At 27.0% G+C, this 25,222-nt stretch overlaps 5 protein-coding genes across 8 annotated transcripts in view; 2 read left to right on the top strand and 3 right to left on the bottom strand.

The window, feature by feature from the left end:
• The window catches only part of LOC101504231 (uncharacterized), a 7,378-nt gene extending 2,542 nt beyond the window's left edge, over nucleotides 1-4,836 (top strand). The window contains exon 4 of one of the 2 annotated variants that reach the window (XM_027337488.2): nucleotides 4,638-4,836. The gene's annotated coding sequence lies outside the window, so the exon portion shown is untranslated. Of the gene's footprint in view, nucleotides 1-2,672; nucleotides 3,559-4,637 lie in introns of those variants that run through there. The other variant, XM_027337487.2, reaches the window with a different exon arrangement.
• Nucleotides 2,190-3,387, bottom strand: LOC101503911 (zinc-finger homeodomain protein 6). The gene has a single exon (XM_004511993.4). The coding sequence runs from the start codon at nucleotides 3,385-3,387 to the stop codon at nucleotides 2,533-2,535; it is 855 nt and encodes a 284-aa protein (XP_004512050.1). The 3' UTR covers nucleotides 2,190-2,532.
• A 4,912-nt stretch (nucleotides 4,837-9,748) lies between the features above and the next one.
• Nucleotides 9,749-10,949, bottom strand: LOC101503586 (alkylbase DNA glycosidase-like protein mag2). The gene has a single exon (XM_004511992.4). The coding sequence runs from the start codon at nucleotides 10,703-10,705 to the stop codon at nucleotides 9,896-9,898; it is 810 nt and encodes a 269-aa protein (XP_004512049.1). The 5' UTR covers nucleotides 10,706-10,949; the 3' UTR covers nucleotides 9,749-9,895.
• Nucleotides 10,950-11,918: 969 nt separating this feature from the next.
• On the top strand, nucleotides 11,919-16,036 carry LOC101503030 (sugar transporter ERD6-like 6). 2 transcript variants are annotated; one of them, XM_004511991.4, is made up of 18 exons: nucleotides 11,921-12,385; nucleotides 12,468-12,530; nucleotides 12,599-12,688; nucleotides 12,877-12,936; nucleotides 13,035-13,100; nucleotides 13,190-13,255; nucleotides 13,363-13,438; nucleotides 13,528-13,592; nucleotides 13,716-13,808; nucleotides 13,950-14,030; nucleotides 14,167-14,251; nucleotides 14,531-14,577; nucleotides 14,664-14,726; nucleotides 14,842-14,901; nucleotides 14,978-15,043; nucleotides 15,146-15,205; nucleotides 15,599-15,713; nucleotides 15,801-16,036. In XM_004511991.4, exons 1-18 carry the CDS (start codon nucleotides 12,185-12,187, stop codon nucleotides 15,911-15,913), a joined length of 1,470 nt encoding a protein of 489 aa, XP_004512048.1. In that variant the 5' UTR covers nucleotides 11,921-12,184; the 3' UTR covers nucleotides 15,914-16,036. The 2 variants fall into 2 exon arrangements, with proteins under 2 accessions (XP_012574474.1, XP_004512048.1); XM_012719020.3 differs by having other exon boundaries at nucleotides 11,919-12,385; nucleotides 15,599-16,036.
• Nucleotides 16,037-16,204: 168 nt separating this feature from the next.
• On the bottom strand, nucleotides 16,205-23,784 carry LOC101502715 (uncharacterized). Of its 2 annotated transcripts, XM_012719036.3 has the most exons (4): nucleotides 23,058-23,782; nucleotides 20,534-20,623; nucleotides 19,676-19,743; nucleotides 16,205-16,554 (listed from the first exon to the last, which is right to left on the bottom strand). In XM_012719036.3, the coding sequence occupies exons 1-4, from the start codon at nucleotides 23,694-23,696 to the stop codon at nucleotides 16,422-16,424; spliced, it is 930 nt and encodes a 309-aa protein (XP_012574490.1). In that variant the 5' UTR covers nucleotides 23,697-23,782; the 3' UTR covers nucleotides 16,205-16,421. The 2 variants fall into 2 exon arrangements, with proteins under 2 accessions (XP_012574490.1, XP_012574491.1); XM_012719037.3 differs by lacking the exon at nucleotides 19,676-19,743 and having other exon boundaries at nucleotides 23,058-23,784.
• Between the last annotated feature and the right edge of the window lie 1,438 nt (nucleotides 23,785-25,222).

Below are 25,222 nucleotides of genomic sequence, written 5' to 3'. Positions count from 1 at the left end.
AACATGGGTAGGTTGTTAACTTTGTTACTCCATGCATTTCCAATCTTTGGTCATTTAGACATTTTACTTTTGTTCTTAAATTTTGGTTTTTTTTTAAAAAAAAACTAAAGGATATTTTTTTTGGTACTCTTAAAAACTCAGCAATATGTCTGAAATGAATTTTATTTTTACTTAATAAATAAAGAGTTAAAAGAATTAATTTTTTAATATGTATTCAATTCTAAAAGAATTAAAATTGAGATAGAAAGTATAAGAAAGAGCATGATCATCCAAAAGGGCATGGTTAAATAAAGGCAAATAATCCCCCTTTACTTTAAATATGCGATCTTTCTTTTGCATATATTTTGTACATCAGTGGTTTTCTTTAGTTTTGTGGTCCATACTCCATAACTAGGGACTTTAAATCCATGAATCACTTTATATGATAGTCACGACAAAATTTTGTAATTTCATATAGCAACTTTTGCTGGAATATTATTATACTGTATATTTTAATGGTTCCGGAAGTGAATATATATATATATATGAAAAATATCACATTGGCACTCTACAAGATGTATGTATAGAAATCAAAGAGAATAACGTATAGCATATTTCTTGCCCGCAATTCTTCGTACTTTATCCTATAGCAAGCACCAAATCTAGTGATAAATTGAATTTTGTCGATGCTGTTAGATATTGACACAGCTTGAGTATGTGGTATACTCGTAATGCAGTACCGTATTCTATACACACTCACTTATGTTTCAACGGTTCAGGTTTACAGAAGTAAATTGTCTGTCAAATGCATTATAAAGCTAAGTTTTCATCATCAATTTTAGTTTACAGAATCACTTAAGGCGTAACACAATTGTTATGAGTGATGAATTTTATACACATGAGGGTTGCATAATTGGTGTATGTAGGATTTACATTTATTTAGTTTGAGCTAGTTTTAGCTCGTTGCATGAAATCGTTAATGAAGGAGAATGTCTAGACCACTATGAAGAAGATGGTGTACCGTACCTTTGATAGATGAATAAATAAGATAGAACTGAAACATGATCTTAATTTGTTCTATGATATCTAAATATAAATTCAGAAAACGACAAATTATAAAAGTAAACAAAGAAAGTGGTACATTCTATTCTAATTCTGATAAAACGATAGAATAAAGGAGTACAGACATGTCATTTTGACAAACAGTGCCTCAATGTTTTTCATAAACTGCTATAAATAAACAAAAATGTTTCATTGATACTCATTTTTTAGTATACTTGCAATATTTAGTATAAAAAAAATGTGATTAATTTTACTGAGTAAATAAATGATTAATTTAGATGATAGTGAAAATTTTAGAATTAACTATAATTTTAATTGTCATTTGAAATTTTTTTTTACCTATTCAACTGAATTAATAACATTTTTGCATTTAAGTATAAAAAAGTGTTCGTGTATCTATCATTATATATAAATAAACTATGAAGTATGAACTACTGATTCAGCTTATTACTTTGTGTGTCACCAAAAATAATTCTTGTTCCACAATTAATCATCATGACTACTCTCATCACATTCTTACACAAAATTACAGAAAAGAATTTACTTTCACCGTGTGCGAGAGGTGTAGACAAATAAGTATAATGACTCTAGAATGATGTTTGTGTCCTCCTTGTTTGTTCATTTTTTGTAATCATTTGGTTATTTCATCCTGGATAATTTCTTCAGATAGAGACAACACACACACACTTATAAAGCTATAATTAATCCGAGAAAAGAACGGGTATTGTCTGCTAAATCATGTGTCGGTGTCTGTCCTATATCCAAAATGTATGACAGTACAAAATTGTGGTTATGTTGGGTCACTATAGTGGTGGGATCCTAATTTTTCTTCAATATTGATTACCATAGAAACCCAATAGGTTCAATAACCGAGGCTTCTATGATTAAAAATAGCAAAAAGTTAGCAAAGGATTACACATGAAATATTATTGTTTCAGCTGTACCCTAATCCTTACTACTAGCTTATATTAACAAACATTAACGTAATAGAAGTTGTTATCATCCCTCTTCTATTCTACTTTCTCTTTCAAAACTCTATATTCCATGAAGAAAAGGCTAGTCACCCCAAAAGGGAAAAAGGTGAGAAACTGAGAATCAATGCATATTTTTTGTTGCATATTAAAGAATATTTTAAACAAGACTAGATATTGAAATTGAATAATATGTTATAATTATTCCCTCAATAAAAGTATTTCATAATCAAAATCAATTAAGGTCATACAATGAGTAACATATGAACATCACTAATTGTGTCCAAATATCAATCATGGTTTTAAATTGTAGTATGCAACTGTAATTGCATTTGTAATATTACAGATTTAGAATTCTCCGCAACAGTATCAAGGCCTAAATTTAGACCGAATATAGCTACATTTGTATGCAATATAGATTTTTGTATCATATCTTGCATATCTAATTATTCATTTAAAATGTCCTATTTTCTTTTCTTGATTTAAAAAAATGAAAATAAAAAATTATTCTAAAAAAATCTTACATTTGGTTTTTCTTCATAGCTTGTTTGTTATTGTGCATCCAAACCTTAAAAACCTGTCTCTTGATACCAACTTGAGAACAAAACTGTTGCACTTCTTGTTCATCAGTTTTCTGAATCTTCCACCCAACCTTTTCAGCAAACTCCATCATCTTATCCTTCTGCTCCTGTGAGAATTTCGTCCTCATCCTCTTCTTGGAAACCGGCTGCGCCTGTAGGGAGAATTGTGCACCCGCGTTACACTGAAACATATTGAGATCCTCGCTTGATGATTCAGCTGCGCCTCCAAATGTCATCATCAACGGTTGAACTTGTCCGGAGGAATTAGTCGGCGTGGTAAGCACGTGCGAAAATCTATTAGAAGAAGAAGGTGTTGGAAAATTAAGGTGATAATTAGGATTAGGAACATGTTGTTGTTGAACATGTTTTCTGTGGAAATTTCGGTGACAATCACAAGCAGCACATTTGAATGATTCTGGTGTTCCTTCTTCACCGCTTGGCATGAATTCGCCACATCCATCTACCACGTGGCTTCCCATGCTTGCTGCGTGGTTTTTCAGACATTCTCGGTAACAGATTTTTGTTGTTGTCGTTGTTATTGTTTGTTGTGGTTGTGGTGTTATTGGAGTAGTGGAAGTGTTTGTTGCGGTTGTTGTAACCGTTGGATCTGGATCTGTGATGATAGGTCTTTGAGAAGATGCAAGATGTGGTGGTGGATAAAGATTATAGTTATGGTGTGAATTTTGAGGAGGAGAAGATGAAGAAGAAGAATTTCTATTGCTATTAGGAAGATTATTGTAACCTAAACTTGTTGTTCCCGTTTTTGTTTCTTTGTTTTCGGCTTTCATTTCCATTGTGTGTGTGAGATCTAATTTAGAATAATCTATGCCTTAAACAAGTGGTTTAATTGTAGATGTTAAACCCTAATTCTTAATCACCGTGCTATGTAATCGAGAAGAACAAAAAAAGACCTAAACTCAATCAAGAATATATATGATTACTAGCAATAGCACTTTATGTGGTTATTTATTCTAATAATCCCCCACCAACCGAATTTCACTAATCAAATCATAATATTCTCAGAGGTCTAAGGAATTAAGTGCTTTAACTGTTTATACAGGACCACTACTACTACTACTTGTAGTACTGAGAATATTGGTTTAATTGTTTTTTTATTTGGAAAAATAATTTGGGGAAAAAGGGTTGAAATTAGAGAAGAAGATGAAAATTGGTGGAAAGTGAAAAGAAATAAATAAGACTCACCTCCGCAGGTAGATTGGCCTTGGGAGACACAAAGGAGAAGGTGGGGGTGTAGAGAGAGAAATAATATAAGAAAAGAGAGGTGTAATGTTGTTATTGTTAATTTGGTTTATATTATGAGAGAAGAGAGATAGAAGAGGGCCTAGAGTAGAAGGGGTTGTTGTTGTTTCCTAACAGCCATCAAGATGGATGAAATGAAAATGAAGTATAAAGAAATAGGGATGATGGTTGTATTAATTGCAGTGAGAATGAGCGGTGAATTTGTCTTGAAGAACAACCGACAAGGTCATGTTGGTACTCTGCCGTAGTCTGCAGTACCATGGTCCAGCTTCAAATTATTGTCCTTCACTTTTCTCATCTCACCAAATTAATTAGGATTACTCTCCCTTCGGTCGGTAATACTGCATGTTCGATCAAGCTCCTATACCTTAGATTTAAGTTTAATAATTTCAATTATAGAATTAAAATAATGTATTTTTTATATCATCTTATTAAGATCAAACTCCCACCAATATTTATGAATATGTGCATTCAACATTCTCTTCACTATAGAAAATTTAAAATGTTTATATACAAAATATTTTTATAATAAAAAAATAAAATAAAATTATTTTTATATAAATTCTAAATCATTTTTATAAGCTATTCATATGTTAATAAAAATTCATATGTTTATAAATCATTTTTATAAGCTATTCATATGTTTATAATCATTTTTTAATATATATACAAATTATGAAATTAATAATACATCTATATTTAACAAAAATGATTTGGTAAGAGTAATATTATTTTAATATATGTAAAATAATGAGTGAAGCCCACTCTTTATATGTTTTTGAAGTGAGGAAATTAAAGGGAGTGAATGCTTGATGGGCCACTACATAGCACTTGTCTTGGACTCTCTCTCTACGCTGTTGTGTTGCGATTGCAATATGTTACGCCTGCTGCTGCTGCATTATCTGCAACCCACTCTTTCCTTGGACCAATTACTTTCTTTATCGCCTTGCTTCCTTCACGATGTAATTGATGTAATTTGCTACCTTTGTTATCAACTTTTTCTACATTTCACTTTTCTGTTTTGTTTTAGTGAATCTTTGCATTATTTGTGAGTTTAACATACTAATACAATATGTGGTGCTATAATTTTAGTATTTGAAGCTTTTAACTAAAGGATTTCTATGTGGTGTCATGTCATTGTGATCTCACTGAATCCGTCTTTAATACAAACATGCACTTAGTTTTTAGAGTAGTGAATAGTGACAAATGTACACTATATATCTATTATGGAGTATACTTATTTGACACACTATCATTAGTTTGGAAAAAAAATAATATTTAAATAGTAAATAAAATTATTTTTGTATGTTAAAATTTTATTAGTGTCAAATGTGTACATAAAAAATTTCTCTAGTTTTTAATAGAATAGAGTGTCACAACAAATAAAACAAATATATAGTTTTTTATTAAATACGAAAATAGCTTGGATTTAATTGTTTATTTCTTTCCAAATTGTTTACACTTAGTAAAAAAATAACCTAGCTTCCTTAAGGTGAAAAACAACCCATCTCGTCCCTATTTTCTTCACCAAAAGAGGAGGTGATTTAGGGTTGATTTTTAGTTCAAAATTTTCATCTAAATTGTTTTTCTTCTCTTCTATTTAAATAATTTATTTTTATAAATATTTAATTTTATTGTCTTAATGCAAAGTTGTTTTGTTTGTAATTTTGTTGTGTTGTTCGGTAATTTATATTGATATATTAACTTCAATCCAGTATAGTTTAAAAAATGAATTTGACACGGTCAATATTATAGCTCTGGAAGCGTTATGGAAATTTACTCTTATCATATTTATAAACTTTGTCACGTTTCTAAGTATTGTGATGTTTTATGCTATAACGTGAATGTTATGAGTTTATTGACAGTGTTTTTTTATAATAATTTTAAATTGTATTGATTTAGATGTAATTTTTATCAATTTGAATTTAAATAAATAGATATTGTTTTTTTAGTCAAAATTAAAAGTTTGGATTGAATTGTCAAACACATTTATAACTTGATTTTAGTTTTAATTATGCACATTTTCATAATCTTAACTACAATATAAAAGCTCAAAATTAATTTTAACATTTTCTAGTATAATTAAGATTTTACATATTTTTATAAGATTATAATATAAATAACATAGATTAGTACAATCTCCGTTATCAATTTATTTGCTTAATAGTCTCTTTCAAAATATTGTTAATCTGAATACAAAATATATAATTATTTTTTTACTAAGAAAATTATATAAGTATTAAATTATATAATAACTGTAAAAAAATATAATCACAAATTCTAAATAAACCATATAATTTTTTAAAAAGAAATATATTTTATTGAAATTTGCAATATGGAATCATAAACACCCATTTAAGAACAAAATCACTTAGATATTTTATTGATTTTAATTGATTTAGTTGACATTTGAAATAAGTTTTGATTTATATAGAAAAAAACAAGAGTAATAAAGCTTTTAAAGTTTCTTTTTCTTTTTTTGAATTAGAAGTTAAATCTTATATATGTTATTATTAATTATTTACTTGCAAGCAACATATAACACGATTTTTTTGGTAACATATACACGTTTTATTTTAATTAATTTAGAATATCTTTTACGTTTGTTAATTAATTACTAATATTAATATAACGTTATTATCTCAAAAACCGACCATAATGTCAATTCAATAACCTTATCTTAATTTAAGTTTTCAATTATATTTGTATACAGGGCATTTATTCGGGGAACGACTAGGGCCACATGAGAAGGTTTATGGTACTTTTGACAAATGAAAATACTGACCCTGTTAGCCATGGTTCTGCCGATTGTGTTTGTAGAAAAATCCTTGAACATCATTTAAGATTAAGTGCATGTCATGCATGATTATTATTAGAAGGAAAAAGAACAAAACTTTATATTAGCACGATGCATATATTTTTGTCGCCTAGTTCTTGTCTGATTGTGGTGTGGTCTATATCACACAGCATGTCGATTATGCGGTGATTATTACAAAGCGGCTTATACTATTTGATCCTTACTTTATGTCTTTTTATTAAATAAAAAAAGGCAAATCTTACTTTTAAGAAAATGCTAATAACTGAATATTTGTTAAGAATTAAAAATATTTAGAACATTTTTTAAGAATTCAAAATATATTAAATTTATTTTCCTCTAAAATTGTATAAGGAGTTTGTTTTTATTAAGATGATATTTATTCATAAAAATTGATATAATTTAAAATTATTAAAGTTAAAAATGATAATTTTTGAATAAACTATAAGTTAATAGCATAAAATGGTAAAAATATTTATAAATGTAACAAATTCTAATGATAGTTTATTAAATGATAAGATTGAAGTGTCGATACTTATATACCTTAGGAAGTTATAATCTTGAAAACATTAAATTATTAATTAAATCAATTTTGGTGCATTATTTATTTTAGAATATCAACCTCGATCAAGCAACCATCAAAAATAATATTGTAGTATGACATTAAAATCACAAAAAACACAAAAGAAAAATTACATATATGTGTGAATCATTTATTTAGTGAAAGAAAAGAAAAAATGATTTAGGTGATAACAAAAAAAAAAAGACTGGTTAGTAAAAAAAATATATTTCCTTAAAAATATGAAATTTCTATATCTTCTCTCTTCCATCTTTCCAATTTTCATTTATTTAGTGAAAGAAAAGAAAAAATGATTTAGGTGATAAAAAAAAGAGACTTCTTAGTAAGAAAAAATATTTCTCTAAAAATATGAAATTTCTATGTCTTCTCTCTTCTATATTTCCAATTTTCAACAACATTTAATTCAATGACAAACGATCTAAATTAGACTCAAATGGCTCTAATTTTATGACATAATTCAACTAATCTCGTAAATCTATCACGACTCCCTAGTCCTCAAACTCTCAACTTCTCCACATTTTTCTCTCTTGTGTACCTTTTTTCATTATCTCTTTAGTTCAGTGATGCATTTTCATCTTTTTATGTTTCTCTTCTTTCTCCTTTATTATATTTCCATTACATGAGTAAGATTATTGTTTTCTACCTCTTCTCATTTCTTAAAATACATAGTTATGTTTTTACTCCTAATACATGTCCAAATTTTTAGCTCCATTTTGAAGTGTGAGATATCTTCTACAAGATTTTGCAGATCATGTTAATGATCCACAAAATAAAAAAGAACTATTCAATCTTTGACATGTGTTTTTAAGAAATGTCGGCGAGAGGATATTTTGTATATTTAAATTGCAGTTCACAATTTTTAAGTCAATGTCTCCATTTTTATTTAAGACACAAGCATAACTTGTATTGACATGTGCAACATTTTATAACTTTTTTCGCAAATAATGTCGTTTAAATGATTTTCCATTTGAATCTCTAGATGTATATTCATCTTTGAAATTATCAATTAACGAAGACCATAATTATGAATCTAATATTCAAATTCAAGAACAAAAACGTGCATATGCTATTTTATGGAAGAGTACTATAGTTACAAATATGTGAATAAATGCTACTTGGGAGGATATGAAACTAAAATTTATTTTATTTGTTGAAAGATTTTAAAAACTATATTAGTTTTATTTTTATTTGTTCAAACTTTATAATATTTTGTCATTCAATATTATAAATACATAAAATATTTTAAAATCTTGTTTACAAATCCGTTAAAGACTATTTTAAATTCTTGATTGTAAACAATCTTTAAAATCTTATAAAGAATCTTTTAAAATTTACACATTTCTACAAAATCTTTTAAATTTTTAAGATTTTTTCACTCAAAAACAATCTTTTTTAAAATCTCAATCTAATTCATCTCTAATTCATTCATTAACAATTTTAAGTGGGTGGATATAAAAAAAATTAAAAAATGAAATTGTTAAAGTTTCAAAATAATTAAAATAAAAAGTATTTTCTAAAACTTAATTATTTTAAAAATTAAAAATTGAAATGATGGCCGTTAGATATCTGCCGCAAATGAACATGTCAATCACTGATGCATCTATAGTGGGCTGGTGTGTCGCCACAAATCTTAATTGTGGACCGCCGCATAGAGCTTCGTCATAGAACCCCACACCAGACACCCCTCTACTTATTAAATTTATTTTACTAAAATTTGATTTACATGATTTAACAAATATTATTAGTTGTTTTTATTGTAAATTATTTCATTGGTTCAAACAATCCAATGACTTTTATAATGGATTTACTAATAATTTTCATTATTTGTATGTATTATGTGTGTATTGTCACTCTTGTTCAAATGCCATTTATCTTTGTTATTCGAAATAGTTAAACATTAAGTATGAATGGTTATCTGGATCTTAAATCGATCCAACTAAGACCCAGTGGGCTACTGGTAAAGCTGACCCAATTCCTAAGATACACGGACACTTACTCTCCTAAGTTTGAATTCTAAGTCTTAGTCAAACTAGGTAGATTAAACTCTTGGATAATTAAAATAGATTTTTTTTAAATTATAGTTAGTTTAATTAAATTAAATTGAACTATTAGATTTTTGAAAAAAAAATTTCGAAACCATAATTTAATTATTTTTTTGTTATAGTATCCTTCAACTATTACTATCTACATAACTTTCAAAGCATTTTTGTAGTACTTTACATTAATAATAATAAAAAACACATCAATAATTAAAATTAATAATGTAGTTAAAATGACTTTTCTCTCATTCAATTTTATTAAAGTTACCCACTATCAAAGTTAGGGGATCTAATTTCGCCGGAGCATTCCTTTAGGCTTTAACTACATCTTTCATTTTTGGAATATGATAATCTCAATAAAACCTCTATACACAAGATACTCAACATCAAACAAAACATTTTAATCCTAACACAAATCAGCCAAATGTTCAAAGACTAACATAAGCAACAAAATATAAATCTGAAGAAGAAAAAAAAGGTTAAAAACTAAATAGCAAAGATTATAAGTTGAATTTATACAAACACTACAACTTAACTTAACAAGACAAACATAATAATTGTCTCCTCTTAATAGCATGACACTTCTAATCAGACATATTCCACATAGATTAGTTAACTTGGTGAGGCATAACCTCTTTAGCTTCAACAAACCTATACATATACCAAGACCCAATAGACCTATAAGGCTTCCATTTATGACACAGTAATTCCATTTCTGAAGGTGAAGGCAAACCCTTAAGACCATACAACCGCTCCACACCTCTCCTCACAACAAGGTCACCAACAGGTAAAACATCAGGCCTGTGAAGTGTAAAAATCATGAACATATCAACCGACCAAGGCCCAATTCCTTTAACCGAAGTTAGTTTCTTAAAAAGTGTTTCATCGTCCATTTCCAAAATTGAAGAATCCGACAAAAAACCATTAGCGTACTTTGTGGAAAGGTCATGGATGTAAGATGCTTTCCGTCCCGAGATGCCGACGTGGCGAAGCTGCTGTGGGGAGAGAGATAAAACGACGTCGGGGAGGATGGAAGATTGGCCGCCGCATAGTGAGACGAAACGCGTTTCGATTGATGATGATGCTTTGTTGGAGAGTTGTTGGGAGATTATGCTTTTTATGAGGGAGAAGAAAGGTGTGATTTGCTTTGTGAAATTTGGAGAGGGGAAAGTGTTGATGATGGTGGTTAAGAGGGGATCGGATGAACGAAGGTGGTTCAGAGCAGTTTCGATTTCGGTTTGTGATGTTAATGGTTTTGCGATTGTTGAAAGGGGAAGGTGTTGTTTGTTTTTGGGGGTTAGTTTTGGGATTTTTCGAGCGGGGAAGGGAATTTTTGAAGAGGTTAGGGTTTTGATTGGGGGTTGTGGATCGTCATTTGGATTGGAATCTGCTTTGGTTTGAGATCGAGTTCGCTTCATGGCTGTTGGAGAGTGAAGACTCAAATTTGGTAAATAGTGATTTCAAACAGTGGGTGAATGAGGGATACTCATATTTAGCTTTTTATGTGGTTTTTTACTAGGATTCAAACAAATGCAGATTTGTACGTGAAGACGTTTTTTATATTATTGGGTGGACCTTGAAAGGGGCAAAACAATATCATATGGTTATGGAAGTAGAAAACAAAACAAAACAGAGAAAAAGGCTTCATGTATGGTGTTAATCAAACAAAATAATAGTTGATGGATATTGTATTTCCGTGTTTCTTAATATTAATTTTTCTTTATTTAAGGTTATTCTTTGTTGTTCAACTTCATTGAATTATTACAAATATCATAAAATTATATAAATTAGTTTACTAAAATACTATTATAAGCTTTAAAATGTCTCGTTTTAGAATTTGTCTTCATATGTATTGAACTGACTTTATTATCGTAGACAAAATATAAGTTATATGAATTTATATTAATTATTTATCATGTTTTATTAATAATTATTTATCATGTCTTATTTGATATTGAGATATATTGTATCACATCATTACCACTATGTTTATCAACATACAAATTATAAGTCATACAAAATTTATGTCTCTTTTACTTGTCCCACCAAAAAATCACATAAAAATCTAGAAATTCAAATGAAGTATTTAAATTACATAAAACTTTAATTTTCCTAAACTTGCAGCTATTCAAATTGTTATGGGCCGAACTTAGATTAGAGTGGCTCAATTTACTATAATAGTGGATCGAGTTCGGAAAAACCCGACCCAAAACTCGAGGTCATGAAAGGATATGGAATTAGGACAAATTACCACAAAGTCCATGGAATCTGAAGTCGATAAATCACAAACACCCTCTTTTTGACAACTCTAAAAGGAATTCTTCTAAAATTCTCTAAAAAAGATACCAAGTAAATAAAAAGTATACTATATTATAACTCTAAAAACTTACAAAAATTTGATTGTCATAATGTATGTAAGTACAACCCCAACGATGGAGAAGTTTAGAGTCATTGTTGTCGTTCTCACTGCAAAACAACCACATTGAGCCAAAAATCCAGGTCCACTATGGATTGCATCAGATGAAACCACACAATTGGGAGTAGAAACACGTGGTGTGGTGTCAAAGAAAGGACAAAATTTTGGTTTTCTTATTATATATATACTATAGTTTATAATCAAAATAGCAAAACCAATCAGTATTTCATATCGATATTGTCTATATAATATTACGTAACACCTCATGGTTCATGTATTGTATCTTCCTACAGACAAATCTGCAAAACTGTCTCTTGTCTGCTAGCTTACTACCCAACTAGTTATAGTATCTCAACAACTTCACAACCAACAAGTATCATATTCAGTCAGCTATAGTCATCAATATCATAAACAGACACAGAGGCAGCGATCGATAGAGGCACCTTCTTTACTTGAACTTGAAGTGTTGTTTGAAGCGACAATGAGCTTTATCAGGGAAGATTGTGAGAATGGAAAAGAGCTTAAGAAGCCATTCCTCAACACTGGTAGTTGGTACAGAATGGGTTCGAATCAGTCCAACATTTTAAACTCGTCAACACAATATGTCATGCGAGATACATCTGTGTCTGTCCTTTTATGTGTCCTCATCGTTGCTTTGGGTCCTCTTCAATTTGGTTTCACAGTGTGTACTTCATGTCATTTCATAAACTAACTACTCTTTATGTCTTTGTCCTGTTTTAATTTGTTTGCTTCTGTTTGTGCAGTGTGGCTATACTTCTCCAACGCAAGAGAGTATAATCAGTGATTTAAATCTCTCACTTTCACAGGTTTGTTTATTTATTCATATAATATAAAATATCATTGTTGAGTATATAATTTAATGTGTTTGAATCAGTTCTCTGTATTCGGATCTTTATCAAATGTGGGAGCCATGGTGGGAGCCATTGCTAGTGGTCAAATGGCAGAATACATCGGACGCAAAGGGGTATTATAGTAACTCTGCTACTCTTGTATATTGTCTCCTGCATTTTTTTACAATCACTGTTTTTTACATATGTATACATTTTCTTCTAAAGATTAAATTTTTATGCATATATTTTAGGAAATAACATAAAAAATTATTAGTACTATATTTTCTCTTAAGTTGTTCACATTTTTGAAATGAAAATGCAGTCTTTGATGATTGCTGCGATTCCCAATATAATAGGATGGTTGGCCATATCTTTTGCCGAAGTAAGCTTTAGCAAATTATTATTCATATGGTTAGTTGGATGCTGTTTTTATTGTTATTATGTATATATGTAATGTAATTTTCTTAACTTATTATGTAGGACTCGTCGTTTTTGTTTATGGGGAGATTTTTGGAAGGTTTTGGCGTTGGGATAATTTCTTATGTGGTTGGTAATCACTTTTTATCTTTCACTTTTTGAAACTATGCTTAGTGGAATTAGTTCACTGTTTTTTGTTTTTCTTCTGTTTATGTTAGGTTCCTGTTTATATAGCTGAGATTTCACCTCAAAACATGAGAGGTACCCTTGGATCAGTGAACCAGGTTGGCACTTAAAGTTACAGTTTAATTCTTTTGAATGCTAATCTCATAGTTATATTAATGTTTTCCCTAATATTTTTAAATGTTTATATATGATACTTTGGACTCAGCTATCTGTCACAATTGGAATAATGCTTGCTTATTTGTTGGGCCTTTTTGTCAATTGGAGAGTACTTGCAGTTTTAGGTAAATTCTTAGTGATTGATTTACTTGCCATAGGTATTTTGTATATATGTAACTTAATAATAACATAAACATGTTCTCTTTCATTTCAGGAATTTTGCCTTGTACAATATTAATACCTGGATTATTTTTCATACCAGAATCTCCAAGATGGTTGGTATGGCTCATTTGTTCTGCATTATTATACTAATTAAATGAACTTTGTATTTTTTATTTTCTTTCTTTATGTGTTTAATGTTAATCAAACCTTTTTGGGTTGGTGGTGGAATTGGAAAATTAGGCTAAGATGAGAATGACAGAAGAGTTTGAGACTTCTTTGCAAGTGTTACGAGGATTTGATACTGATATATCACTTGAAGTAAATGAAATTAAGGTATTTAGTTCATCATAGTTCTCAGTTCATGAATTTTGGCTACCACAAGCCAATATATATATACATGGTGCAGGTTATGATATAATTGATAATTCAACTATCTATGTACACTCCTAAAAGATTTTCCTTTTTTTTTTGTAGAGATCTGTGTCATCAATGGGAAAAGGTGTTACAATCCAGTTTGCAGATCTGAAGATGAAAAAATATTGGTTTCCTTTAATGGTATGTTCTACAATTTAATTTTTGTTTCAATTATGTACTCTTCTCTTCCCCCCACCTAAATCTCTTTTCCTAAGGTTGGCCTATTTAATTGTCAGAAAATTGGAAAAAACAACTACTTTTGGCTGAGATCCTGCAGGTAGGGATTGGATTACTTGTACTCCAGCAATTGAGTGGAACCAATGGAGTGTTGTTTTATTCAAGTACCATCTTTCTAAATGCAGGTTAGATTTGCATATCAGTTGTTAATTGTAGATTGCATTAAATGTTACATTCATGCTTATCAAATTGAGAGTCAAATCGTCAATATATTCGAATAGAGATATGACTTGCATGTATTAACATAATTTCTTAACAAAGACTAGTACCTTTTATTTCTTAATTCTATGACTAGTATCCCAAAGACAATAATTAGCAAGACATTTTTTAAAAAGGAAACTAATTTGAGGTTTTAGATTATAGCTGCAGTAGCCCAATATTTTATATTGCTTGTTTTGTAACAGGAATTTCATCCAGCAATGCTGCTACAGTTGGACTTGGGGCTATTCAGGTTGGATATTAAATATATCATATTGTTTTTTCATGTAATATATCAAAATAAGGAACTTAGTTCTCATAATCAACTTTTTCATCCAGGTCATAGTTACTGGAATCACTACTTGGTTGGTGGACAAAAGCGGGCGAAGGCTACTTCTAATAGTAAGCATTAAGCAAAAGTTTAAAATTCATACTTGTATGAACAATTTCTAATTTTATATTAGAAGATGCACATGGAATTTTAAAAACAAAAACTTATATGTTATCACTTATGCAGATATCCTCATCTATAATGACAGGAAGCCTTATTCTTGTTTCTCTAGCATTCTATCTTGAGGTTAGTAGCTAAATCAAGCTTGAGTTAATATATCAGAACATTTGTTATGTTAACAAATTCATTTTATTGATACTAGGGAGTCACAGAGAAGGATTCTCCTCTATATAGCTTTTTGGGAATACTTTCTGTTGTTGGGCTTGTGGTATGTTATGTGGGCTAAGGTTTTTTAACATTGTTTTTTCCATGTAAACAATTGAAAAATATAAGTACTTATTGATTTGATCATTTTTTTTTTCCTTTTTAGGCCATGGTGATTGGCTACTCTCTTGGACTTGGACCGATCCCTTGGCTTATAATGTCTGAGGTACTTTTTAATATTCAAAGAGCTAAACTCTTTTAGTATCAAAATGCTCATGCATTCATATAGAGTATCAATATATAATTTTTGTTTTACATTTTCATTGTATCTAAAAATGTTAAAAGTTTTTACTCTTTTATTCATGAATAAAATTAACACAGATCTTAAGAGATAAAAACGCGAGAAATACTTTCATAAAAATTAACTGCCCGTGATTCTAAAATCTTTATTATTTTTATAAGCCTGTCACTCTAACTTACTCCCCAAGTAACTGTTCACTCCAAAATCCAAAACCAATTCTCCAGCAATCTAAGGGGTTGTTACAAAACAGAGAAGTTGAGTTAAATTGTTTATTAAACATAAAGAATATCTCACTTATGAATTAATCTTATTTTTCAGATACTTCCAGTGAATATAAAGGGCCTTGCTGGCAGCATAGCCACCTTGACAAATTGGATGACTTCATGGATAATCACAATGACTGCAAACTTGCTTTTGACTTGGAGCAGTGGAGGTATGTTTTTGTGTTTCATGATCCATGCATGTTCTTATATATGGTATCTATATAATAACAATAATACTAAGGTTTTGCTTTCAACAGGAACATTCACAATCTACACTGTGGTAGCTGCATTTACTATTGTTTTTGCTGCAATTTGGGTCCCAGAGACCAAAGGAAGAACATTAGAAGAAATTCAGCTTTCCTTTAGATAGATATATTAATGTTCACAAGTGCAGTATCAAATCACAAAATTGTACTATTTTAATTAAAATGATAGCTTTGAAACTAGTTATGAATATAATTAAATATTTTTAATAATATAGCAATTATGATTATTATTAGTGTAAAAATAAATAATCTTTACTTTAACAGTTTAACGATACATATAAATAAAATCCTATTCTATTATTTTTTCATTCATGTCTTCAATAATTTATTTACTAGTGAAAGTGTCTAGCTAGCTAAAAATAATTTGTTTAACATTACCTCCATCTCAATCTATATATCACACAATAAAGAAGTGATCGGAATACATTATTTAACTTGATAGTTAATACAACATTGTTTTTTTAATGAGAAGGAATACAAAAAATTGGATTCACAGTAATAATAATAACAACAACAACGCACTAATGAGCACTTAATTGAACTCTCTAAAATAACTTATCAAATAGGTACTTACCGAACACACCCTTGACGTATTCATAGATGTGAATTGGATTATTTTCTTTCACCAAGCTTAATAGAAGAAAGAAACTGCTTAAGGCACTTATTATAAACACAAGGTCGCTCGAGATGAACCAAGTGACCGGCATTTTTTATCCCTTCATATGTTGCATTATTTCCCAGTATCCTGTCATGTATTCATATATATAATTTGAGAAATACTAATTACACATTTTTCAATATACATTTTTTAAAATATTACTTATAATAAATTTAAGTTAATATAGGTCTTACTAAATTACGTGGATGCTACATAAATTTTATTAAATTTATATAAATTTTAATTAATTAAAATACATATGTTAAAGAATATTATTATTAACATTATTTTTAGATAAATATAAGTATATTAATGGTGTATGTTAATTTTGCAGATTTGAATACAAGACTTTTTTTTAAAATTTAATTCGGTTTTCGTAAGTTCACTAACCAAATCACTTCCGGTATAAGCATATATTATTGTACGTAGGAGTAATATATTAAATTTAATCAAGTTCTTTATAATAAATGGCCACACCATTTTCAGGCTGTTTTAAAAGTAACGCTGGCCATTAATTACTTAGAATGTTTTTAGTTGAAAAAATATTTTTAGTCTCTTTATTTTCTTTAAAATTAACTTTTAATTTTTATATTTATAAAATTAGATTTTTGATTACTCTATTTTACAACTCTTGAGATTTAATTGATTCCCTTCATTTGTCAACGATGTAGTATACTTACTACTTAGTAATAGTTAAATATTTTTTTTTATAAATTTTCATTTACATTGCATTAATAAATAAAGACATTCGTAAAATTTTTATGAAAAAAAAATAAAAAAAGGTGAATATTAATTAATGACAGTATCATATTTCTGTTTGTTTGGATCTTAGGTTGTATCACATTTCTACTACGTCAGTAATTGGATGTTCAACATCATAAAAATTATAGGAGATCAAAAAATTTCTACAAATTATAAAATAAAAATAAAAATTTTAATTCTAAAACTAAAAATATTAAAAATTAAAAATTAATTTTAAATAAATTAAAAAAAAAAGCAAAAATAGATTTAAGACAATATATTTTTTATAAACAAAATATATTAATATATTAATGTGGTTATAAGGATACTTAAAATCCGTCAAAGATCAAATTACAGCTTCTGAATTATTATTTCAATCCGAAAAAATCAGATTTTTGTTTCTTTCATCGTCATTAAAAAAAAAAAACACAACCAAGGTAGTTATCACGATTACATTAGTCTCTCAGGATAATGAATTATTTTCTTTAAAAAAAAATCACTCTAAAACTGACTTCTTCATTTATGAAGTTAGCTTCTACCCAACTCGGTTACTGATGTGATGTGCATATTAAATATGACATTCATTGTCTTGGACCAAGAAGAAGAAAAATCCAATCCTTTCTTTCACTATCTATATTTATAAAAAAGTTGTACCGAGTAAGTTTAACTTTAGTTTTGAAAATTTAAAGAAATATTTTCCGTAATATTTGTGTTTTAAAAAATTTGAGTTTTGTGCATTGAAATTTTTATAAATTTTTTAATATATAAATATGCTTTAAAAAATTAAATTTTATATTTAAAAAATATTTTTTAAATTTTTTAATAAACAAATATAATTTAAAATTTATATATCGAAAAACTTCAAATTTTAGGTATTAAAAGTTTTTTTAAAAATTTTCTGATATATAAATATATTTTAAAAAAATTTATTTTATATTTCAAAAAAGTATTTTCTTAAGTTTTTCAGAACATTTTTATGTATCAAAAAAAATTTTAAAAATTCTAAAATAATAATGTGTTTCAAAAAATTTTAAAATATAAATATTCATAAATTTTTTGCTTAAATTTCACAAACACCTTTATGTTTCGCCAAAACACAAACATATACAAAAAAATAAAATAAAAATAAATCCGACAATTTTCATAAAAAGTATCAAATTAAATTTTTATTAAATATAAAAATCAATGTTTTTTCTCCTTATCACGTTCGGGCCCAACCTTCTCCAAATTAAAACATCATTAATTAACACAACAATCTTTTTTTTAAGTGATCAAAATTAATTGTTAGTAGAAATTCTTAAAAACTTTGTGGTGGATTGTGATCCTATTCCTATTCGCCAAACCACTTTATATAATAAGTACCTTTAATTCAACGACTTATTTTTGGTCTTTGTCACTTATTTTTGGTGTTTGTCTAAAATAGTGTTTTGATTTCTCTTAATAGCAAATAAACTCAAATTGTAAATTTATTCTACGTTAAGTCAAAATTGGATTTAATCTTTTTCTTTTAAACAAATAATGCTAACAGTTTAAAATATATATATATATATATATATATATATAGTTAAAAATATTATATTTAAAATTATATACACAGTCTTTTAAATTTATCAGACTAATTTATTTAAATAAATATAAATAATATTTTTTATTATTATTATAATTATTATATTAAATTTTAATAGTTTTGTTAGAAATTAAGTTTTTAGTGATTTAAACATATTAATTTTTTTTAATAGAGTTGAAGTAAAATATCATATAAAAATTAAATATTTTTTAAATATTATATTAAATATTAAAATAAAACAAAATTTTATTAATATATTAATTCATAAATATATTTAATTATTTATTTAAATATATTTAAAAAATTAAATAAATTAATATATCATATCAAATCAAATTTCTATCGAATTCAAACTAATATTTAAAAAATAAATTTGATTTTTTTATAACTCGTAGTAATCTATTTTCATCCCTGCTTTTATCATAACTATACATTGCATTCACACACTGACAAGTAACAACCAAAGTATTAGTCCCATCTCATTTTTCGGACAGTGCAATATGCTAGTAGTATTTTTAAGTCGTATTTATTATTTTAGTTTTTGATTTTTTGAGAAATACAAGACTCTCCTCACAATACTCCTTCTTTCAACCTAACATTTATTTATTTATTTATTTTTTTCTTGTATGATATATGAATTAGAAGTCTTATATTATTTAAAAAAATATAAATAAAAATAGAACTATCTATAATTTATTGTCTTGAGATTTTTAATTAAAATATAAAATTTAAATTATTTATGTGATTATTTTTGAGTCAATATAAATGATCCTCAAAATTTCTCTCTTCACTAATAAATTAATTACTAATATTTTTCTAGTAAAAAACTATATAATCATCTCGTTTATATATAAAAGTAATTATTCTTTGTAATCAAGAGTAAAAAAACTGATTTCTTACTCTTGTATGTCCTGTGCAACTTCTTGTTTGAAAATTTTGTCTTTCTCACCCCATAAAAGAAGTATTTGCTGCAAAGAAGTTAGTATAGTAAAAATATATTTTATAAAAGAATTCAAAAATACAAAGCATGAAGTTTTATTGAATTTGTATGTTCGATTGGCTTTTCAAAATGTTTTTAAAAAATAAAAAAAGGACACGTTTTGTTATTTCTTAACTTATAAAACATAACTTTTTAAAAAAAAAAGTATAATCAACTTAGTAAAAACTAATTATTTGAATATAAAGTCTGATGTTAAATATAAATTAAATATGCATTGTTTATTATATTTATATAGTAATATATATATATATATATATATAAATTCAAAATAAATTCAAATTTTTTTAATTTTTTATTTTGCAATGATATATCATATACAAATTTATTTATTACTAAAATATAAAACATCAATTATTTTAAAATACTACAATTTAATGATTAAAAATATAAAATAATTAATTTGTATTTAGTTATTAAAAATATATGTTTAATAAATAATGATATCATATATTTTAATAATTAATAAAATATTTTAATTGATTAATAACACACAGTAAAAGATCTATAAAAAAAAAAAGTTTTTCTTTATGGTGTGCATATTGTGCCCGTATCACTACTTATATTCCAATAATGATAAATAAAAAATAGGGTCATGCTGGTAGCATTCTTTAAAACGGTATAACCAATATATCTCTAAAAAACACTACTTTAAAATAAAATAAAAACAAAACTAATATTTATAAATTTGTTGTATTTATTTTTAATGAAGTACATCTAACTTTAAAAAAAAATTAATTAATTTGGCAGGAAGTAATTACCTGTGGGAATTTCGGGATGTTAATGTCTTTGTAGCTAATGACTAAGGCTTCTAATAGCTCACCTCGCTCTTTCCTATTAAAGAACATTACCTGCATTTAATCATCAAGGTCAACGTATATACAAAAACACGTTACATTAAATCACCTGGGTCCTATCTATCAACTTTTGGCAAATTCTGTAATGGACTTAAGCAGCAAGTACTGGGTTTTTTTTTTAATACTCTAACTTAAAAAAAAATATTAATATCCCTCTTTAAAAATTATATACTAAATTATTTTTTTAGTTAGAAGTCGTCATTTATAAAAGTGATTTTTTTAAAAAAAATTCGAGTTTACAATGACGACTTATTTAAGAATTTTTTTTTTATTTTTTCTCCAAATCGCCTTTTGAAATGGCGACTTTCTAAAATACATAAAAATTTTTTTTAAGAAAATCGTCATTGCAAACTCGAGTTTCCTTAAAGAAATCGTATTTATAAATAACGACTTCTAATTAAGTAAAAAAAAATAACATTTTGGTGTATAATTTTTAAAATGAAGTATATTGATATTTTTTTATTTAAAATTGGGTTATTAAAATAAAAAAACTCGCAAATACTAGTGTAATTGAATTATAAAAATAATCTCTTTATTTTATTTTTAAAATTTTAATTCATAAAAAAAATTAATTCAAAATTTGATGATGTGCTATTTTTTTTAATGATGTATCAAAAAACACATGATATGAAAGTTTTTACGTGATTTAATTACATTTTATAATTATTTTAAATTTATAAAATACATTTTCTATTTTATTATATCATTTAATTATTAAAAAACTATATAAAAAGATGAATTTAGAAAGTCTCATCATAATTTCATTCCATTATATTCTTCTTCTCTTCATTGGTCAATTCTTCTTCTTCTAACATTAGACGACTGCCGCATCTGTCATATCGTTACTCTGCAATTTCTATGTCGCAATCGACGAACTCAATGTGTCGATTGGCGACCAATTTCACAACGAACTCCACGAGAATATAGGTCGTCGGAACGTAACCTTACTTAGGGTTCTCATCGACTGAGTTAAAGAAGTTAATCAATTGTTCGAGAGCGGTAACCTACATCAGTTGAGATTTAATTTGTTGTGTGTGATGAGTGTAACGATAGTCATAAAGTGTTCACGAATAAAAGTGGATTCAAAAGTTGTTCATCTTGCCATACAAACATAGTTGCTTACTTTTTCAGTTTGTTATGGGCTTCCAGCTCACAAACAACTCACAAAGAAGAAGAAGAAGAATGAAGAGAGGAAGAACAATAGAATGGAATTAGGATTACGATTTCTAAACTTATATTTTTTCTTCTATTTTTTATAATTAAACGATATAATAAAATAGGAAATATATTTTTAAAAATAAAAAATGTATTTTATAAGTTTGAAATAATAATAAAATATAATTAGTTCACATGGAATTTTTTCCATCATATATTTTTTTTATACGTCATTAAAAAAATGACACTTTTTTAAATTTTAAATCAAAATTTTGTTTAGGGACAAATAAAATGAGAGACTGTTTCTATGATTCAACTAAAATAGAGACACCAAAATTGTAATTAAGCATATTTTAAAAGAAAAAAATATAATAAATACTACAATTAATAAAAAAAATGTTAGAAAACTAAAATTCCCATAAATGGATTTGGCCCGGACTATCTCATTATTCTTTTGGACATGCAAATTCAAATGGCAATATTTTTCTATCAATTGGGTTCTTTAGTATATAATTATTAAACAACTTTAATGTATAATTATTTAGAAGATTGTTTTATGACTAAATGAACAGTTAAATTATTGAAATTGGAAGGTTGGGTAATTTGATCTTATAAATTTGTAAAATAACAATTTAGTTCGTTAAATTTAAAACACTAATTAATTTAGATTCTTTTTTCTAAGTTAGTAGTACAATTTTAAAGGCTTTATGTTTTTTTAATGCAACATGAGAATACTAATTTCCTATTTTATAAATTTATTAGATTACATTGTCGGGTCATATAATTGGATTGGTACTCTTTTCTTTTTTATAAAAATTTTCACCGAATTTATAAAATATATTTTCATACTAATATTTTTATTAAATTTATTACTCAAATCTTAAAAGACATCCGGATCTTCAATGTCTTCTTCGAAATATCATTCAAATTCCCATTGACATTAATTTGAGACTTTTATTTTGTTATTCTAGTTGGAGATGAAAATTTAAATTTCTTTAAAGATGAGTTTTAAATTTAATGAATATTGAATTTCTTTAATGATACAGATGAATTTCCTAGATTTTCATAATAAAAGTGTGATCAAATCTATTAAAAAGAATAATAAAGAATAGCAAGCCATGAAAATACAGATCTTTAAATATGTGAGAGATGGTTTTGTCATTCATAGAGTCTTTTGGTACTCAAGAAATTAGTCATCATGAAAATAAGCTAAAAGATTGCATGAGTAACAATTCCATAACAATGAGTATGTGATTTAAAAAAGCAAACAAACCTTAAGAAAATCGTTGAGTGCAAAGTTGGGTAACCAAAATTTGTTGTGCATACCAACAGAAAGAAGTGTCCTCACTCCCTCAACAGTATATGGCATTAACATTTCCTTACAAGAACAAAATCCAGCTTCTTCCACTGCCGTATTTATCATAGACTCCTTTATAGCCAAAATTGAGCCACTTACAACCACGGCTTCAACAAGCTCACTATACAGCTCAGCCATTTTAAAAGCCACCATTCCTCCGTAACTAAATCCAACCAGAACACACTTCTCCACCCCGAGTTTCCTTAACCCAGCTGCCAAACACTCGGCTTGAAAAGCCGGTGACCGATCCGGCTTATCGGTTGTGGAGCCGCCGAAGAAAATTAAATCTGGAACGTAAACAGAGTAGTTTTTTACCAAAGCGCTGATTTGGAACTGCCATGTGAAAAGTCCATCGCCGCAGAAGCCGTGGATTAGAACCACTACTCGCTTGGTTGGTTTTGAAATGGGCTTGGGCTTGGGCTTTGAAATGGTTTCGGAAGGGACCCAGAATCTCATTAGTGTACCTGGCTCTATCTCCACTGTGTAAAGCTTCAAACCCGCCATCTTCACTGCCCAACTAGCCAATGACCAAAGTACTGTCATTATGTTCACCATGTTTATGTGTTTTTCTCTCGCAACTCACTCGTTTTTTTTTTTTACAAAACTCTATGCAAGTCATTTCCTCTATTATATGCATATTCATGTGTTTTTTTTTATTAGGCTAAAATAAGTTTACGACCAAATTGGGCAGCGAAGACATTAACCAATTAATTGAGTCATTTGCTTAAAAAATAGCAAATAACATGAGAAGTAGAAATAGAGTAACTAATAGATAAACTTCTTATCCATCTTCAGTTTCTTTGTAACATACGCATTTCTTTTTAAATTAAGTAAATGTAAAAATATCGGATTAAATAAAAGTAGACAAAAAATGGGCAGTTTTATGAGTTAGTATCCTCTCTATTCACATTTTTCATTTCTTTCTCACTCTCTTTATAATACTCACTCTTTTATTAAACGAAATATATATGAATTTCATCATTTTAGTAAGGAATTTAATCGTAAAATGATAAAATTTATATGCATTTCATTAAAGTAAGACTCTTTTTAATAAAAGCAGTTGATAGTTTATAACTATTTAGATAATTGAAGTATTTGAAAAAATTATATGTTCAATTAACTTAAAAATGTAAAACCACATAAAATGACATTTCTGAATTAAAAATAAACTTTGTCAACTAATTCTTAAAATGTTTTCAAAATATTACTTTAAAATTAATTTTTATTAATTTAAAATTTAGACTTAATTGTAGTTTTGGTCTCCATATTTTCACTAATTCGTGAAATTGGTCCCCTGTTTTAAAATTCAATAGTTTTGATCACACATTTGAATTTTTTAACTAAAAATTTATGATGTGTAATATTTTAAATAACATGACGTATAAAATATAATGTTGAATGATTAATATCCGTGAAAGTTCAACAACAACAAAAGTCCTATAAAAACATCGGTTCGAACTTTCAATTTATTTTTTTAGTTTAATTAATAATATAAAAATAATTAATAAATCTAGATAATACTATATCATGATATTGTATTTCATATCATTTCAAATATGTGAAATTGTCATTTCTTTATTTAAAAAATCAAAGTGAGAGACTAAAATTGTTGAATTTAAAAAACGAGTAAACTTAGGAGAATTAAAATTGCAATTAAGCCTAAAATTTATCAATATGGTTTATATATTTTTTAAGTAAAATAAATAAATAATTTTTTTAATTTAAAATATTAATTATTTTAAAAATTAAATTATTTATTAATCTTATTTTATTTACTTATTATTTAGCTAATTTATTTATTTTAAATTATATAAACTATTTATAAATAAATAAAAAGGTAAAAAGAGGATTTTAGTTACAATAATAAATGTATAATTAGAAAGAAGAAATGATAAACTATTAGTTATAACCTGAAAAGATACTTAAATTAATTTATATAAAAAAAAAAAACTATAAACTATAACCTCATAAATGATATATTATTTATCATTTTACAACATCAATACGATATTTATTATTGTTTTTCATTAATATAAGTTTATTAATTGTAATTTAATTTATCTAACTACTTTACATACTAT

The sequence above is a fragment of the Cicer arietinum genome, chromosome 8 (assembly GCF_000331145.2).
Source record: "Cicer arietinum cultivar CDC Frontier isolate Library 1 chromosome 8, Cicar.CDCFrontier_v2.0, whole genome shotgun sequence".
In the NCBI taxonomy this organism is placed as follows: Eukaryota; Viridiplantae; Streptophyta; class Magnoliopsida; order Fabales; family Fabaceae; genus Cicer; species Cicer arietinum.
Note: the sequence above shows the minus strand (reverse complement) of the source record. Positions and strands in the feature narration are given on the sequence as shown.